Source organism: Abramis brama (genome assembly GCF_963993115.1).
Source record: "Abramis brama genome assembly, chromosome: 14".
Taxonomy (NCBI): Eukaryota; Metazoa; Chordata; class Actinopteri; order Cypriniformes; family Leuciscidae; genus Abramis; species Abramis brama.
In genome coordinates this window covers 38,097,090-38,115,602 of record NC_139976.1, presented here as the reverse complement: position 1 = coordinate 38,115,602, position 18,513 = coordinate 38,097,090, and the positions used below count along the sequence as shown (strand labels likewise).

The window sequence follows — 18,513 nt, the reverse complement described above, 5'->3', positions numbered from 1 at the left end:
TATTTTCCTTTTGAAGTGATTCAATCATATTTCAAGCCATTCAAAACCATCATGTTGAACAGTGGCATCTGAAGTGTCTCAGCTGAAGGAAATAATGCATTATTTATCGGCTTTAATATATAAGCCAAATTTTCTTATCGGGACGATAACGATAACATTAAAAACGAACATATATCGGCAGATACCGCATGGTGGCCGATACATCGTGCATCCCTATTTGTAGACTGAACCCTCAACACCGAATCAGACATTTCCGAAAGAGGGGTGGACAGACCCAAAAAATATGGCAACAACGATAGAGAATCTTACCGAAATGGGCAACCCAAGACTCTGGATTCTGATGCCGAGTTCATAAGGCGACTCGCAGCTATAATGGTCTGCAAGGTGCTTCAGGAAATCAGCAAGGTCAATTCTAGGTGTCGTGCTTCTTCTCCGGAATATTCTGAGACTCTAAAGCAAGCAGAAAACCATAGCGTTACATCAACGCAGATGTATATGAATAGTTTTTTTTTCTCTGTATTGTGTCTTCCCTATTATATTGGTTATGTTGTGTGTGTTAAACAAGTGCAGTGCTGTGGAAAAGAATTTCCCCCTGGGGACAATAAAGTTATTCAGTCAATGAGTATGTTGAATACTGGTCAAGAACACAGCCAATGCCAAGCTGACTCACCTTAAGAATGTCCACAGTTGTAATCTGATGTACATCATCATCTTTAGTATTTGCATCTATTTTGAACATTCGGTGGATAAGAGGGATCTTGCAGAGAGGGCCCAGATGGAGTTCTTCAAAGTGTTTCTTGTTCTTCAGGTTGGCCAGACCCTGTCCCAGTTCATAAAGTGTGCACACGCAAGACACCGCCTCCACTGACTGACGGGGAAAGAAACACATCAAATAAACTCAAGGGGTCTCATTTATAAACCTCACTAAAAGTGTACGTGCGCCCGAAAGCAAAAAATGTTGTACGGCAAAAAAATGTCAGACTTATAAAAGCGAGCGAACGCCAGAACCTGCGCAAAATCCCCTTTATAAACCCAGTCAGAGGAAGATTGTGAACATGCGTCTCCTCCCCGAAATAACCATATATGAGCTTACAACGCCTCGTTTACTGTGCATATCCTCATCTGCATATCATTTGCATATTCATATTCATGCACGTGATCCAATGTTTAACGGTACAAGATATTAGGAAAATATGAGATACAGATGTGCGTCATCATCATTACATCGCAAAAAATCATTTAGTAGCCGATCCTCGCCTTGTTTTTGAATAAATAAATCAAATAGTATAAAATACATTTCAGAGAAAGTTTTTCTCAATCTTTTCCACTGGACAAATAGCATTTTTAATATATGCTTTATATTTTTAATGGAAACAGATGTGCATTATTGATCATTATTTGCGTGTAAATATTTCCTCAGTCCACGAGTTCTGCTATTATCATGCGCTGAGCAAACATTAACACACAGCACGCCTCAGGAAAAGTGTTCGAACGCAGCGCATCCACTACTAATATTTCTGTTTATTAGAATATATATAGAATATAATCTTAACTCCATTAATGAGAATGGCATATTTAATCTAAATGTGTATATCAGATGTAAAACAGAGTTTAAATCATTCTTTTATGTATTTAAACTGTTATTGTGAACATGCACTGTATTTATGATTAGGACTCATAATGAATATTAAAGTGGTTTTCCTTCATCAGCCGTCAGTCCCTCAGATCAACATCGGTGTCTCCAGAATAATGTACTTACACATCCTCCCGTCAAGTGTGTTTTTATAAATCACAACTTATGTGTGTGAAGTGTGAACTTATGCGTACGCTCTTTCAGGGCCTGTTTTGTGCAACGCAACAGTTATAAATGAGGCCCCTGAGACAAGTCTCATCACAAACCTACACTGGGACTTTTGTAAAGACCTCATACCTCAATGTACAGATTGATCTCCTTGATGGTACGCTGAAGGTCCTGCACTGCAGGAAGATGCCGACGAGCGTCCACATTCAAATCTTTCAAAGTAGACACTTGTAGAAGTGAGCAAACTCTGCTTATTACCTTTGACAATAGAAAAAAAATAAACATTTAGTCATGGTATTGACATTGGGATGAGCACAAAATAGGTCTGGATAGTGCTGGGCTGTATACCGGTTCATACTGAATACCGGTGTTTATTTTTGTTATGATATGATTTTTTGTGTATGTCACTTTAATAACGTTGGGAACGCGGCGTGACACTGTTTGAGAGGGTCTTTTCACTGTTGCACTGAGTGGTGATGCACAGATGTATGAAGATGGACAGGTTAAACTATAATTGATAGCTGTCAAATTATATGACAGTGTTTCCCATATATTTTCCAAAAGGGTTTGACATCGTTGAATAAACATGAGCACTGCATGATTCAAAGTCAAAACGTGGCGCGGGTGTTTTTATATGAATGTATTTGAAGGGAACTGACTGTCTTTAGAAAAGTTTCGATGTTATTTTCATTTAATCTTTCTTTATCTTTCCTGATAAAGCAGCGTTTATGAGCGCCTCCTGCTGGACCTCTTTGTAAACAGCATTATTTTATGGGGTCTTACAATCCTGTATTAATACTAGTGTGGGATTATTTTACAATATTCACTCATGACAATAAAATAGGGCATTCTAAGTCAATCCACTGCAGTGTTTCCTCTCAATCAGTAGAAAATGTGGTTAACACCCAGTCATGCTTTAAAAAAAAAAATACACCGTCATGTGCCGTGAAACTGGTATAATTTTGAAAAATACCGTGATATAAATCTTTGGTCATACCGCCCAGCACTAAAGGTCTGGATAATTTCCCAAGACACAAACCCTCTCGATGGTCACATGCTCTCCTTCGGCTGCAAGGGCTCTCATGACGTCCTCCGCCAAACTGTTCACTTCGCTTGAGCTCATGGCCTTTCTCCGTCTGCCAACATTGTTTTCATCTTCCAGCAAGGCTTCTGCTGCCCTCATGTTTGCACCATGAACCTCCCTCATCTGGCTGTAGAAGGACTCATAGAAGACAAGCCCCTTTCCCTCCTTCAGTTTCTTCTCCTCTGCATTGGGCATCTTGAAACCAAGAACTGGGAAGTCACTAGTGGACAGATTACCAGGAGCAGTTAAACTTGCCCTTGCCTTGGGCCGAACCACTTGTTCATCCACCACAGGTTTGGACTGAACCTTCTTTGGTTCCTCATCAATCTTCTGTTGAGGTCCTACAAGAATAAAAGCCAACAATGTGTTTTTAAAAGACTTAAAGGTATAGTTCACCCAAAAATGAAAATGACCCCATGATTTACTCATCCTAGGTGTATGGCATTCTTCTTTCAGACGAATACAATAGAAGTTATATTAAAAAATGTCCTGGCTCTTCCAAGCTTTATAATAGGAGTGAATGGGCACCATTTTTTTGAAGTCCATTCAAGTGCATCTTTCCATCATTAAAGTGCATCTATCCATCATAAAGTGCATCTATCCATCATAAAAGTGCATCTATCCATCATAAAGTGCATCTATCATCATAAAAGTGCATCTATCCATCATAAAGTGCATCTATCCATCATAAAGTGCATCTATCCATCATAAAAGTGCATCTATCCATCATAAAGTGCATCTATCCATCATAAAAGTGCATCTATCCATCATAAAGTGCATCTATCATCATAAAAGTGCATCTATCCATCATAAAAGTGCATCTATCCATCATAAAGTGCATCTGTCCATCATAAAAGTGCTTCACTAATGCATCGCTTCACTTCAGAGGGCCTTTATTAACCCCCGCAGAGCCGTTTGGAACACTTTTATGATGGACAGATGCACTTTAATGATGGATAGATGCACTTTTATGATGGATAGATGCACTTTAATGATGGACAGATGCACTTTAATGATGGACAGATGCACTTTTATGATGGACAGATGCACTTTATGATGGATAGATGCACTTTATGATGGATAGATGCACTTTAATGATGGATAGATGCACTTTAATGATGGATAGATGCACTTTAATGATGGACAGATGCACTTTAATGATGGACAGATGCACTTTTATGATGGACAGATGCACTTTATGATGGATAGATGCACTTTATGATGGATAGATGCACTTTAATGATGGACAGATGCACTTTTATGATGGATAGATGCACTTTTATGATGGATAGATGCACTTTTATGATGGATAGATGCACTTGAATGGACTTCAAAAAAATGGTGCCCATTCACTCCCATTATAAAGCTTGGAAGAGCCAGGACATTTTTGAATATAACTCTGATTGCATTCGTCTGAAAGAAGAATGTCATATACACATAGCATGACTTGAGGGTGAGTAAATCATGGGGTCATTTTCATTTTTGGGTGAACTATCTCTTTAAGAACAAGGAACTGTTTATGTACTTGTCTATATAACTGTATATACTCTTACTGTCAAGGCACTTTGCTCCTGCTTGTTTATTTTCTACAACTGGACAAACGGAGTATGTTTTTAACGGCAGTGCAGACCCAAATAAGAGGGAGTAGCCATTCTCCAGTTCACTAATGGAGTTGCTTGCAGCTGGATATTTTCTTATAACCTCTTTAACTCTATCTATCAGATCCTCTTGCTTCATTTCACTACCTCTTTGAGCAAAGTCAGCTCCCAAATAACTTGCTTTCGGGGATGGATTTGCAGGTGTTGGATCATTGTTCACTGTTGGTGGGATTGCAGGTGTTGGGACTCTTCTGTGATTCTTATGGAAGATTCTCTCGTTCTCCACCAAGAGCTCATCGCTCAGAGAATCAATGAAGGAGGCGATTGAGCTAAAACCATGGTCTGACACTTTGAGGTTACGCTGATACTCCTGACTGAAGAATATAGACAACAACCTAAGAGGAATGCCTTTAGGATTTCCCTTAACCAGCTCCACAACGTCTTTATAAACCCCAAAGCGCACGGGTGCTGAGAAAACTATTAAAAAAACATATATGAGAACCATATGAGACTGAATGACAGAACCCTTCATTTTATTGTATTTATTTGAGCCATAAAAGTTGACAAATTACCTGTAGGTGTTGAAGCTTCAGCCATGGCACTCCTGTAGAAGATCTGCCCGTTTTCCACGTATAGCTCTTGGCTTAGAGAGTCAATGAGAGCTGCAGTTGAGGAGAACCCCAGTTGTTTCATGCTCAAGGGTCTCCCATACACCCTTTTATAAAACTTTATTAGATTTGAAAGAGGAATGCCTCCCTGGTAGCTTTTTACCAACTCCACGACATCTTTGCATCTCTTTTCAAAGTCTTCACCTGTAAAATATATGACAGCATTGTCAGGATAATGTAAGATATATTTTAAGATGGCTTCCCTGACAGTACTTATTATCCTTTACAAAACAGCAACAAAAATGGAATTAATGGATCTAGAAGTTGCATATAATGTGAAATCAGTACCTGTAAAAATTATGTTTTTCCTGTGAATGATCACACCATCTTCTACCATAAGATCCTTGCTAAGAGAGGCCACAAACGTTTCCATCGACGGGAAACCAAGTTCAGCAGGCAAAAGGACTTGTCTATACCTATGAGCAAAGATCTCTGCTAATTTATCAAGAGGAATTCCTTGAGGGTGTTTTTTCACTGTCTTGATGACTTTCTTACAAATGTCCTTCTTAGGAACGCCTTTTGGGGGTTCCTTAACCATCTCCACAACGTCTTTAGAAATTCCATCAATATGAAAAAAAGAGAAAAACCATACAAACCATATATGAGAACCACATGAGAGTGAATGATATAACCTTTAATTTTATTGCATTTATTTGAGCCATACAAGTTGACAAATTACCTGTAGGTGTTGAAGCTTCAGCCATGGCACGCCTGTAGAAGATTTGCCCATTTTCCACATACAGCTCTTGGCTTAGAGAGTCAATGAAAGCTGCTAATGAGGAGAACCCCAGTTGTTTCTTGCTCAAGGGTCTCCCATTCTCCTTATTATAAAACTCTGCTAATTTTAAAAGAGGAATGCCTCCCTGGTTGCTTTTTACCAACTCCACGACATTTTTGCATGTCTTTTCAAAGTCTTCACCTGTAAAATATATGACAGCACTTTCAGGATAATGTAAGATATATTTGAAGGTGGCTTCCCTGACAGTACTTTACATTATAACAGGCGATTCGGCCACTGAAAATCCTACTCAGTTTAATCTGGTAGTAAATACCGGAAAAGGGTCCAAACATTAAAAATAGTATTGATGTTTCCCTGTGTAACGAAAACAAGATTCAACATCCATCCAATTTCGCTATATAGGAAAAATCCACCACTTTAGTTTTTTTATAGGTTTAATTTGTGCTTGAGAAATTATCCTTTACAAAACCGCTACAAAAATGGAATTAATGGATCTAGAAGTTGCATATAATGTGAAATCAGTACCTGTAAGAACTTTTTTTTTCTTGTGAACTTTCTTACTAATTTCTTTCTTAGGACCATCATCCATATTTATATCTGTAAAAAAAAAAAAAGTACAAACAATATTGAGAGTAAAACATTTTGGGGTTTTTTTGCCTCAAAAGGTAAATAATCATTGACAGCAAACTTTTCCTTAGGTGATAAAAATCAATTCTTAAAGTCCCCCTATGGTGAAAAATCCAGCGTTTAATGTTGTTTATATTTATATGTGGTGTTTTCAGGGATGGATAAATGACCGGGCCTATGGGGCCAGTGCCCAGGGGCCCTTGACTACCAGAAGCCCGGGAGGGCCCTGAGGTTAAAGGCAGCGCGATCCAGTTTGGTTCAGAAAACCCATTAACAATGAAAACAATTGTTTATTAATGCTGAAATAAATGTGTCCCATAGCCTACACAAGGCCTCTTAGACAAGGCTCTTGGACTATGAGGGCTCCCTGGAACTTACTGATGGGCCATATGTGAATACGAATATAAAATTAAAAAATAAAATATAATATAAAATTATATTTTTTAGAACCACTCTTTAAGCTTATTTTTTGTGCAAGTTATTGGAAAAATAACTATTTATTATTAAAGCATAACTGCCCATTTTCCCTAAGTTGAAGTGAGACTCAATTTTTAAACATTGCCTAATTTTTTATTTGCCTCATTTGCATAATTTTTTGTTGCCTAATTATAAATGAGCCAACAAAATGGGCATAGAGAGAGCAATAGAGTATGTCTTAGCATAGTTATTATTTAAAATGAATAAAAAGTAAAAACGTACACCCTTCTCTCTACAGTTGTTTGAACGACTGTAAAAGACGCACCTTCAAATAAAAAATAGAGCCCGACCGATATATCGGCGGGCCGATATTATCGGCCGATATTAGGCATTTTCCTAACTATCGGTATCGGCATTTATAATGGCCGATAAATTAATATTTAAAAAAATGCAGCGTGCAGTGATTTATGTAAGGATGGCACTGCCAATAAAGCACCTAAAAGCTGTCACAAAGAACGGGCAAAAGTGGCAAAAAAATAACGGCCACGTCCGGTGTAGACACAGTGTTAAAGCTCATTCTGCTACGTTACAACATCAAGCAATATTCCAATAATTTATGTAATTATAACACTTTATATAGGGCCATTTTGCATTAAGAGTAGCCAGATGGACACGCGAGACGCGACACGTTCAGAATTAATACACTTTTAGTAAACTACAGAACAGCGCGAGCGGGAAGTGGCGCACCTCACAGGCAGAGAACGCGTCCGAGAATGGACACTGCATTAGTGATATAAAACGCACACACACAGGTCTGTTAAATTAAGCAATACTTTTAAGGTAGTCTAATATTTTTCTGACTAACAAAATTACTGACACAGTAAAGGGTAGATTTAAATAAAGAAAAACGAAATTTAAATAAAGAAAACGAAATTTAAATAAAGAAATTAAACGAAATTTAAATAAAGAAAAACGAAATTTAAATAAAGAAAAACGAAATTTAAATAAAGAAATTAAACGAAATTTAAATAAAGAAAAACGAAATTTAAATAAAGAAAAAACGAAATTTAAATAAAGAAAAACGAAATTTAAATAAAGAAAAACGAAATTAAGTTAAATTAAAAAACGAGATTAATTTAGATTGATAATAACGGGTAAAAAGGCTAATACATTTTGTTTCTATTATTCTATTTTCCACAATGTCAAAGCAACACAGCTTAACCCAAAACACAAGCTCAGACATGCACTTCGTCCATACAAACTCCGCTGTTCTGCGCTCTAGCCAGAGAACACTCCCGTTGCTGGAACACTTGCGCGTCAGTTCTATTTCTAGCATGCATGCGTTTTCCACATGGCTCGAGCCGCGCCTGAGAGACGCGTCTCACGCAGGCAGTGTGCAAACTCCAACCTGTTAACATCGGGAGCCGAAATAAAAACGGCCATGCCACGCAGTCAGTGTGTCGCCGGCCTTATTCAAGCGCGAATGAGAACCGTTTCGCGGGGGATCCCAGATGTGAAAAAAAAAACGAATGTCAAATTTTCAAATCGAATACCAACCCACCGAACGAATTTTCGAATATTCGGGTCCAGCCCTATAGCCTAGTTTCACGTTTAGTACATTTTGCTTACTACTTATTTAAAATAGTATAAAACTACTGTACATATTTAATTATAAACGTTTTCATTATGATATTATTAATTTTACTTTACTAAAAAGATCTGAGTTCTTCCTCCACTGGTAGATATTAGAGAAATTAAGATTAAAAATAGAAGATAAGGTTTTGTCAGTGACACTTTTGATATATTTATTGATACAAGTTATGTTTTAAATAACGTGACTAAATTAAAAGACAAAGTCGTTAGTGAAGATTATGCAACAGTATTTAGAATATAATATAATATAAAATGCAATGCAAACTAGTTTGGTTACAGCTCAAATTCTCATTCTATCATTCACCCTGCCTCCATTACATATCTTTGTCACACAAGTGTTTGATCACCACATTTGAGTGATCATTGCAAAACGTTTATGTTTATTCTGTTTATACTGTGTATGCTATATACAGTACCCATCAAAAGTTTGTACACACCAATTGGAAAGTATGTCCAAACTTACTGTACTATAATACACATAAATAATATTGCTACTGTATTATAATATACACATAAATAATATCGGCCGATATATCGGTATCTGGCTTTTTTTTATCGGTATCGGCATCGGCGCCCAAAAATCCATATCGGTCGGGCTCTAATAAAAAAGGCAATTAAGCAGAGTGTATATTGGAAATTACAGATTTTCTTTTTTTTATTGGTCAAACCAAATTGTAGTAGCCACAGCACTCGAAACAAATGGTCCAATCAGATTGCATTACCTATCAACACTAGACTGGTGACGTCAAAGCGATCCACAGGATTTTGTGAGACTATGATCAGGGGCAAGAAACGTTTCTACATTTTAAAGTTAAATGGATTGAACTTATATTTATAAACTTTGAGAGTTCAGAAATATAAGAGCTCAAACCCATGTTCAGCAGGCAGCCTATGAATTTAAATATTTTATTATTTATTTTTTATTATTTATCCTTTATTTTACTAGGATAGTCCCATTGAGATATAAAATCTCATCTTCCAGGGAGTCCAGGGAGAAACAACATACAAACATAAAACTCAAAATCTTACATAAAATTGTATCCAGCACTCATTAATGCTGTAAACATACAGGGAGTTGGTATTATTATTAATGGTTAAAATTAACAACTCAAATATAATGCGTTTTTTTTATAATAACGTTATAATATTTTTAATGATATGAGTAAAATTATAATATTTAATATAGTGCATATATTTAGCAAAAATACTCCTCTCTATAGGCCTAGTTATTTTTTCTAGCTATGCTATGGTCATTAAATGGCTTTTCTGAGGTAAATGTTACGTTACGTGACATATTGTTCTCCAGTTGTTTTATTGACCTCTTTCTGCGGTTGAAGCACTGATTGAGTGATTACATGAGACATGAATGATACAATTCAGCAAGTTGTTGGCTACTGTATCTTCCAACATAGTTCATTTGAGTTTATTTTCTGTTAACTTAAGAAGAGCTTTGGAGATAACTGGCCCCAGGGCCTTTACAAGTCATAATCCTTCCCTGGGTGTTTTTAATACGCTTTAAGACAAACCATGTGTAAATTCATAAGTCGACTCCATTGCTGAGTATTTTCTCCTTAAAACTGCAGTGAACCAAAGACAGTCTCAAAAACACGCTTTGAAATCACTGGTGTTTCTGACGTCACAAACTACCTTGTAACCAATCAGATCAACGTGTGATCGTCAACCAGTGGATCTCTGAGCTGAGTGAGTGAGTGGAGGCGGGGCTCATTTGCATATTCATAGAACCACGAATACTAAATGAAGAAACTACACTGGCCTACTGACTTATCAGTCCTAACCACATCTCTGCCCTCTCTTTCTTTCTTTCTTTCTTTCTTTCTGGCAATTACAAATAAACTTATGCAAAATATCAGCCATTTATATACTTTTTTCTGGTTACAATGTAGTCTATTACTTGTGGTGAACACTTTTAAAAAATTCATACTTTATGTAAAACTGTGGGAACCTTTTCTGCTATCCAGCAAAGAATATGGATGGGCGATATGACCAAAATCTCATGGTTTCACAATTCTCAATATCAGTTTTGATTCCACAGCATAAACTGAATTTCAAACTCTTTTGAGTTTTTTTTTTGTTGTTGTTTGTTTTTTGTTGCAGGTGTAGTCCAATGCTTTTTAAGTAATTTTATGTTTATTTTTTGTAAAGTTTATTTGTTTCTATAAGTTTATTAAAATTAGAAAGTGTATCTAAAATGTAAAATTTGAATGAATTTAGATTAATCATTCATCAATGTTTGTTTTTCCACGCCAACGTTCCAGTAATTCCTGCCCACTAAAAGCTGCACGGATATTTGCTTACCCCACAAATAGGCCTATCTATGTAAACGATTTAGAAAAAGTTCAATCAATCCACACTTAATATCATTGCTATGATATGTAGTGTCATATCACCCAGCCCTAACATGCAGTGATGCTGTACACACATTTGACAAGCTAGTTGATAAAAATCATCAACAGGTCAAGACTGATTGTCTAACGCTATTTCCCCACTTGTCTGTGCTCTTGTACTCTTTCATGTTAACTGGAGTGAATAATGCACTATTTTAACTTATCAATACCCTGATAAAGAGGTTGACTGGCAAAAAGTATTTTATGTATTTTGAAAATACAAAAATACTCATCTTAAATGTATTTAAATACAAATTACATTTGATTTTTTTCCAAAAGCTTTAAAATACAAAATACAAAATAGTATTTTGTATTTCAAATACGTATTTTAAATACATGTATCTGAAATACTGCCCATCCATGTGACCAGCCAGCACTAGTAAAACATGGTACTCGTGGTAAATCAAGAAAAAGAGAGTTAAACAAAAAGACTAAATGTGTTGAGCTGTATAACAATGATTCGTTTTCTGTCAATGAATATATCCAAACAGTTGCTCACCTGTCTAATAATAAAACACATAATATATTAAAGCGTCTTTGGTGTTTCCATGGCTTCAACAAAATAATCCCCCGGAAATTGAATGTAACGCGGGTGTGATGTCATTGATAGGCGTCCTGGTTAAAACTGCTCTGGATGTTCTTAGAAACATTTGGGATAATGTAAGTACACACATTAACAAAATATATAACATTGTTCTAGTGCTTTTTGAATATTTTGATCCAAAAATCTTACATAGTGTGCCTTTAAGGGATAAAATTATTGACTACAGGGGGACTTTAATACACAATAAAGCACATGATAATTAATGCTGTATATAATATTGTATATTAGAGTCAGTTACACATATCAAATCAATCATCAGCAATAACAATGGCCATTTCACAAAATAATTACATATTCATTCTAACACTATTTATTCTAAAGTGAGATCAAATAAACCAGGCAACACTTTACAATAAGGTCTTGTTCGCATGTGTTAGCATGATTAATAAATAGCATAGGTCTTACCCAGTGAATGTGCTGCTCTGTCCAAACAACTGAATGACTAATGTACTGTGCTCTCCTTTATACTAGACTCCCCCATCATAAATATGCACTGCATGAGAAACAAAACTGAAACAAAACGCTCGAGTCGTGTTCTCATTTCCTGAAAACAAGGAAACTATCTAGCTAAAGATCCTACCTGACTGTTTGAACACGCTTGAGAAATGCTTTAAACGACCTGACTGAACCCATAACAACACAGTGTGAGCATGAGATGAGCTTGTGAGGAATGATTAATGACGGCATGAGCTTCACCCTTAGGTTTCGTTTTCCTGCTCTCCTTCTCAGCTGATCTAATGCTCTCTGTTATGAGGGAAGTCATGTGACTCTTCCAGCTGGAGCCTGTGATAACATACGCTATTGCATTTCCTGAAACACGATACTGAACTGGCTTGCCAATTAAAGGGGAAGTTAGAAAAACAAAAGCATTTCAAAAGACTACAGATGAACCCTCGTTTGTTCAGCATGCAGGAAATACAAAATACATGCCAGATCGTTTTATAATGGTTTATTTGTCATTTAGGAGATGTATTAATTCACAGCTACTTTTGGATGACCAATAACAAAAGCTGATATACTACATTGAGATATATGATTATATTAATACATATTTAGTGATAGGAAATTATGCAATACCAGAATTAGAAATTCAATTAAAGGGGACATGACATTATTTTTATATGTTCCTTGAGGTTCACTCATAATGTTAAAGTCCCCCTGTGGTGAAAATCCAGCGTTTAATGTTGTTTATGTGTCTATGTGGTGTTTTTAATATGCTTTAAGACAAACCATGTGTAAATTCATAAGTCGACACCATTGCTGAGTATTTTCTCCTTAAAACTGCAGTGAACCAAAGACAGTCTCAAAAACACGCTTTGAAATCGCTGGTGTTTCTGACGTCAAGCTGATGAATACATTGAGATTTATTATAGAAATACATATTTAGTGATAGAAAATTAGACAATACCAGAATTACATATTCAATTAAAAGGGGCCATGACATTTTTTAAATATTTGTATATGTTCCTTGAGTTTGACTCAATGTTAAAAAATGGGGGAAAAAGTATGTAAAGTACTGTGCAAAAGTCTTAGGCATGTTAATACCTATCCCCCCTAATATCCCCCCCAAAAAAATGGTTTTAAGTCAGTTATTTCTATCTTTTGCTGTAGTGTGTCAGTAGGAAATATCAGTTTACATTTCCAAACATTGTTTTTGCCATTAATTGTAATAATCCAGTGAGATTTGTGTATGCACAAGGAGTCTGACAACAGCCGGTCTGATCTGATCTCACCATCATCGAGTCCGTCTGTGATTACATGAAGAAACAGAAGAAACTGAGACAGACTAAATCCAGAAGAACTGCGGGAACGTCTCCGAGATGCTTGAAGATATGCTTGGGATATTAACATGCCTAAGACTTTTGCACAGTACTGTATATATATATATATATAGATATATGTGTGTGTGTGTGTGTGTGTGTGTGTGTGTGTGTGTGTGTGTGTGTGTGTGTGTGTGTGGAAACACTTTTTTTAACCTGCAATCTGAGCCTCTGTCTGAAATGATCCATTTGCGTAGCTCGTTTAAGGCTCGTCAGTGAACGGCCACTGTTATGATGGGCTAAACTGAGCGTCAGTACAGATTCTGTACAAAGAAATTCCAGGACTTTCAAAGACTTTTCAGGCACTACTTTTTTGGTTTTCAAGGATTACAATCAGACATTGCAATTATCAAACAAAATCTTTAGGATTTTTTAAGGATTTTTTTAAACTCAAATTACAGATATAAGGTATCAAAAATACAACTTACAACGTATTTAATAATATATTTAATACAAAGTAGGCCTGTCACGATAACAAATTTTGCTGGACGATAAATTGTCCAAGAAATTATTGCGATAAACGATAATATTGTCGTTCGAGACCATTTTCATCTAATATAATGATAATGGCATAATAATGCAGGTACACCTTTTCAAAGATCTATAAACTTTTATTTCTTAAGAATATTAAACATTGAAAACGGAAAAACATTTTAAATATCCACAAAAAATGAACAAAACAACCAAAAACAATAAAAGCAATGGACTCTCAGTGTCTGTTAACAAAAAAATGCACTTGAATAAATACCAAAAACAATGAATAAAATGGATGTAAACAAAATCGCACTTCAAAAAATATTAAACATTAGACATATTTAGGCTCAGACATAAATAGTGATACATTCCATAACAGGCAAAACTGCCGGTCAGGACCTTTGTAAACAAATAAAAAAAGCCTCAACAGGCCATATCACACCATTTTGCACTGTCCTCCTGTTACTTTGTCGACTAAACCAGAGACTAAAAGGACTTTGACTAAACAAACGCTCGAGTGATTGTGTAATTTACTGTCGGGAAGATGGAGACGCGCTTTATTGCGTATATGCTACGCACTGAAAATACTTGGTTAAGATTAGGGGTGAGGAGTGCGTGCGTATTACACGCCATAAAGTGCGTATCATATGCACGCAAAAACTATTTTTTGGCGTATAAATGGCACGAGAAATAACATTCATGATATAGATACGCATTTTCATGAGATCGAGCTCGCTGTCGCGTTTGGCTTTGAAACCAATTCCATCTTTTTCTTTTTTTTTCCCTCCAACTCACAACTAGCGTCTTTCTCTCTCCCGGCAGTCGCCGCAAGCAGTCCCGTCGGCGCTTTCCCATACAAAGACTATGCAACTGACAAGAGGGTTCACTCCTCCTATACGCTAAGGAACCGAGAGTGGTCATCCAGTCTATTTGGTAGAGAGAGAGAGAGACGAGGAAAACAAACAAGCATGCAAATGGAATTATCGCGGCCGGAAAAATTATCGAGCTCATTTTTTTTTATCGTGCGATTAATTGATTTATTGACTATCGCGACAGGCCTAATACAAAGTTTATAATGGCTATTATTGTTCAATAAATAATATTTTATATTATAATGCTGGTGTATTTCGTATCGAGAAAAGGTCTGATGGGGGTTTAACAGACGAGCTGCAGTGTTAATATTGTGTGAAAAGATTGTATGTGTTTATTTTTTTTAAATTAAATTTCATACATATTGTATTTAAATAAGTCAAGCACTTTTCGAGTTCCTCTTCGTAAATATGGCTGTTTTCAAGGGTTTTCCAGGACTTAAATATCAAAAAGTACTTTAAGCACTTTGATCGAACCCTGCAGACGTCATTGCATAGGAAACACTTTATATTGCCACTCGCTATTGCACACGAGTAAGTGTTTTTAAAAAATTATCCTTATAAAACCGTCATTCACAGACTGAGCGTTATGAGATCCTTTACTTTACAGTCGCTGCTTCATCTGTCAGCAGAGGCTTCTGTGTGAACTCTCCATTACACTGAGCCTCATTTACAAACCAATCTGCAGTCACACGCTCCGAACACACACACACTCCTCTGACTTGATCCGGGACGCCTTTAAAATAAACCATCCACTAGTTTCTGACGCTGGACGAACGCTCACATCCAGTGAAGGAAACTTTCAGACACTGCGACTGAACGCGTGTATTTTTACAGAATACTGAAAGCTGCAGAACAGAGAAGCAAATGGATCGCTGTGATTCACAGAAACAACTGGATCCAGGCGGAGAAAGCTGGATTTGCAGTTATTGTGTGTCGATATGCTGAATTTAGGGGTAAAATCACACCCTATATATTGTATAGTTATATATTGTATTGACAACTCATCAATTAAATATTTACCATCGTATTTTCTGCATAATTGGATGCTTTTTAATAAACACTGACAAAAAGCTACACAAGTTTTAGGGCTGGACGATATGATGATATATCTAACAGTGATATGAGTGATCATGGATTTAGACTTATATTGTGTTTATATAAAGCGTTCACAGGCAAATGTATGTTTTTCCCCGGCGTGGAAATCAGGCTCATATAACTGTGAGGAAACACGATTCCTGCTGCATGTCAATATCCACGATCACTGGATCTTTGGTGAGTTGTAAGGAACACTATATCGAGTCCAACCTTTAGTTTAAACTGACACTCGTTTGTTTTACTCGTGTTTTCCCAGTTTCCCCTGTTAAACCCAGTCACTCTCAGCTCTTCTGCCACTCAGAGTGTGTTCCCGCGGGAAAGTGACATCAATGCATAGCATCTATTGGTCAATGTCTTAATCTAGAGGCGGGCATATGTAAATGAATTTGCCCGTGTGACATCACAGATCACCGAATATCAAAACCAGCTGTTTTTGAAGCTTGATTAAATAAATGCTTTGTTTATAATGAGGATGTTATTGTAAGCTATTAAAACTTGTATATGTCAAAAGATCAAGGCAAATTTGATTTCTCATGTCAGGACCATAGACTGTAAAAAAAAATAATGTACGTAGTGTGTGTGACGTCACCCGTGGTGTTTCTGAAGAGTGTTTCTGAAGCCCAAAGTGGGCGGAGCCGGCCGTCGCCATCTTGGCAGCGTCACTCCCGGATAAACGGAAATGTGCCGTGAGGCGGATTAGCTGAGGTGACGTCAGACTAACAGACAGCAGACAAACGCCTAGTAGTGACATCAGCGGGAATCCACCTGTCACTCAAGTGGCCACGCCCTTAATTATGCAGCACTTTAAGGCTTAATATAATTTAAACGGATGAGTTATAAAAAAATTCATCCCCTCACAGTCGTCATGAAGGGCTAAATTAGCTATATAGACCAAAAACACTTTTTGCACCAGACTGTAAACATGTTTTATTCTGCTGTAAAGTTGGGCATTTTAACATGGGGGTCTATGGGATTGAGTCTCTTCTGCAGCCGGTCTCTAGTGGCCAGTGGATGAACTGCAGTTTAAGTCACTTCAGTGTTGGATTCAAGAGAGAGACCGGACCCATTTAAATTACTTGTTTACACAAAATTAATTTAATCAACCTGGCCAATACGCTGTTTAGAGTATACACTTATTTTAGAATCTGTCTTGGGTAAAAGTGCCTTGGTTCAGTTCATACCTTGACCTCTGAGCCCCGGGTTCACGGCTCTGATCATGTTGTTACCGTGAGTCCTCTCCACACACACCCGGTCCCCGATCTGCAGGAACAGCTCCTGGAGGCCCGAGAGCCCGTATCTGCTCAAGGGCCCGAACCTCCTGCCGTAGAGCCGTCTGTAGAGGAGCGTCAACTGGGACAACTCAATGCCTTCTGGGTAACTCTGGAGGAGGGTCACGACCTCCTCTTTCAGTGTTTGCAGAGACGGGCCTGAAGAAGAAGAAGAAGAAGAAGGAGACGAAGAAGAAGAAGAAGAAGAAGAAGAAGAGCTGATGGTCAAAGGCAGTGTTCTGCATGTTGATTAAATGATGTACGCTACAGCTGAGCAAGACATGTGATATCTTTCCAATCAGACTTTATCCTGCCACAAACTAATTAATTAAATTTTAATATTTCACAATATTTTGTGCGTGTGTGTGTGAGTGAGTGTCTGTGAGTGTATGAGTGAGTGTGAGTGTGTGTATGAGTGTTTGCATGAGTGAGTGTGTGTGTGTGTATGTGTGAGTGAATGTGTGCACTTGTGTGTATGAGTGAGAGTTTTTGTGCGTGTCTGTGAGTGTGTGTATGAGTCTGCGTGTGCTAGAGTGTGTAGGAGTGAGTGTGTGTGTGTGTGTGTGTGAGTGTTTGCATGAGTGAGCGTGTATGAGTGAGTGTGTGCACTTGTGTGTATGAGTGAGTGAGAGTGTTTGTGTGTCTGTGAGTGTGTTTGAGTGTGCGTGTGTGTGTGTGTGTGTGCATGTAGTATCTTTATCCTGCCACTAGAGAAAGTGCTAAAAATATAAATTGTATATTAAATGCTGGACCAAAGAGAGATAACCTGTACTTTGATGGGCTCCTGACGTGGAGGGCATCTGTTCCTCCGCGACCCTTGACCTCACCGGGGGCCCCTGGTCTCTCTGAGGGCCTCCACTCATCCTCCTCTCATCTAACACCAGATCTTCTCCAGCTATAAACCCCACTGAGAGTTCAGACAAAACCATTTCTGTTCAAACTTCAGTTTTCCTCAGAAAAACTGAGACATCTCCAGTTTAAAGATGAGGATTTATTATTTGATACATAAAAAAAGACTTTCATTACATTGAATTCAAAAACCTGGATTTAACTTTTTTTTGTCAGAAGGGAAAGTACAGCAAATGATTAATAATTTGAAACATAAAACTGGATTTGTCCAGAAGGGGAAAAATAAAATTTAGGAACGTTGTTTAAAAATAGTTTTGCGGCTAAAATAAATACCTCAAGAAATGTTGCGCCCGTTCTAACTTATAACTGTAATATAAATCATATAATTACGCTAAATAATGGTAAGATTAGTTGTTTTGAAATGTACATATAGTTATTTAAATATTTAATTTCGGATTTATTCCCTCAGAGCCGCGAAATGTTTCTAAGCTTCTTCTTCTTTGGTTCCGTGCCGTTGGGAGTTTTACATTAGACGAGCA

The 18,513-nt window shown here is 37.2% G+C and overlaps 1 protein-coding gene across 7 annotated transcripts in view; it reads right to left on the bottom strand.

The window, feature by feature from the left end:
• LOC311095800 (uncharacterized protein) overlaps positions 1-18,426 on the bottom strand; it is a 92,406-nt gene extending 73,980 nt beyond the window's left edge. The window contains exons 1-12 of one of the 7 annotated variants that reach the window (XM_084134585.1): positions 18,308-18,426; positions 17,892-18,032; positions 17,039-17,284; positions 6,416-6,487; positions 5,831-6,070; positions 5,440-5,700; positions 5,056-5,295; positions 4,439-4,960; positions 2,841-3,226; positions 1,931-2,059; positions 671-868; positions 310-450 (exon numbers count right to left, since the gene is read on the bottom strand). In XM_084134585.1, coding sequence (XP_083990711.1) covers positions 310-450; positions 671-868; positions 1,931-2,059; positions 2,841-3,226; positions 4,439-4,960; positions 5,056-5,295; positions 5,440-5,700; positions 5,831-6,070; positions 6,416-6,487; positions 17,039-17,284; positions 17,892-17,988 — 2,532 coding nt within the window. In that variant the 5' untranslated portion in view covers positions 17,989-18,032; positions 18,308-18,426. Of the gene's footprint in view, positions 1-309; positions 451-670; positions 869-1,930; positions 2,060-2,840; positions 3,227-4,438; positions 4,961-5,055; positions 5,296-5,439; positions 5,701-5,830; positions 6,071-6,415; positions 6,488-11,491; positions 11,596-12,001; positions 12,141-12,176; positions 12,311-17,038; positions 17,285-17,891; positions 18,033-18,307 lie in introns of those variants that run through there. The other 6 variants (XM_084134586.1, XM_084134587.1, XM_084134591.1 and 3 more) reach the window with 6 other exon arrangements.
• Positions 18,427-18,513: the final 87 nt, after the last annotated feature.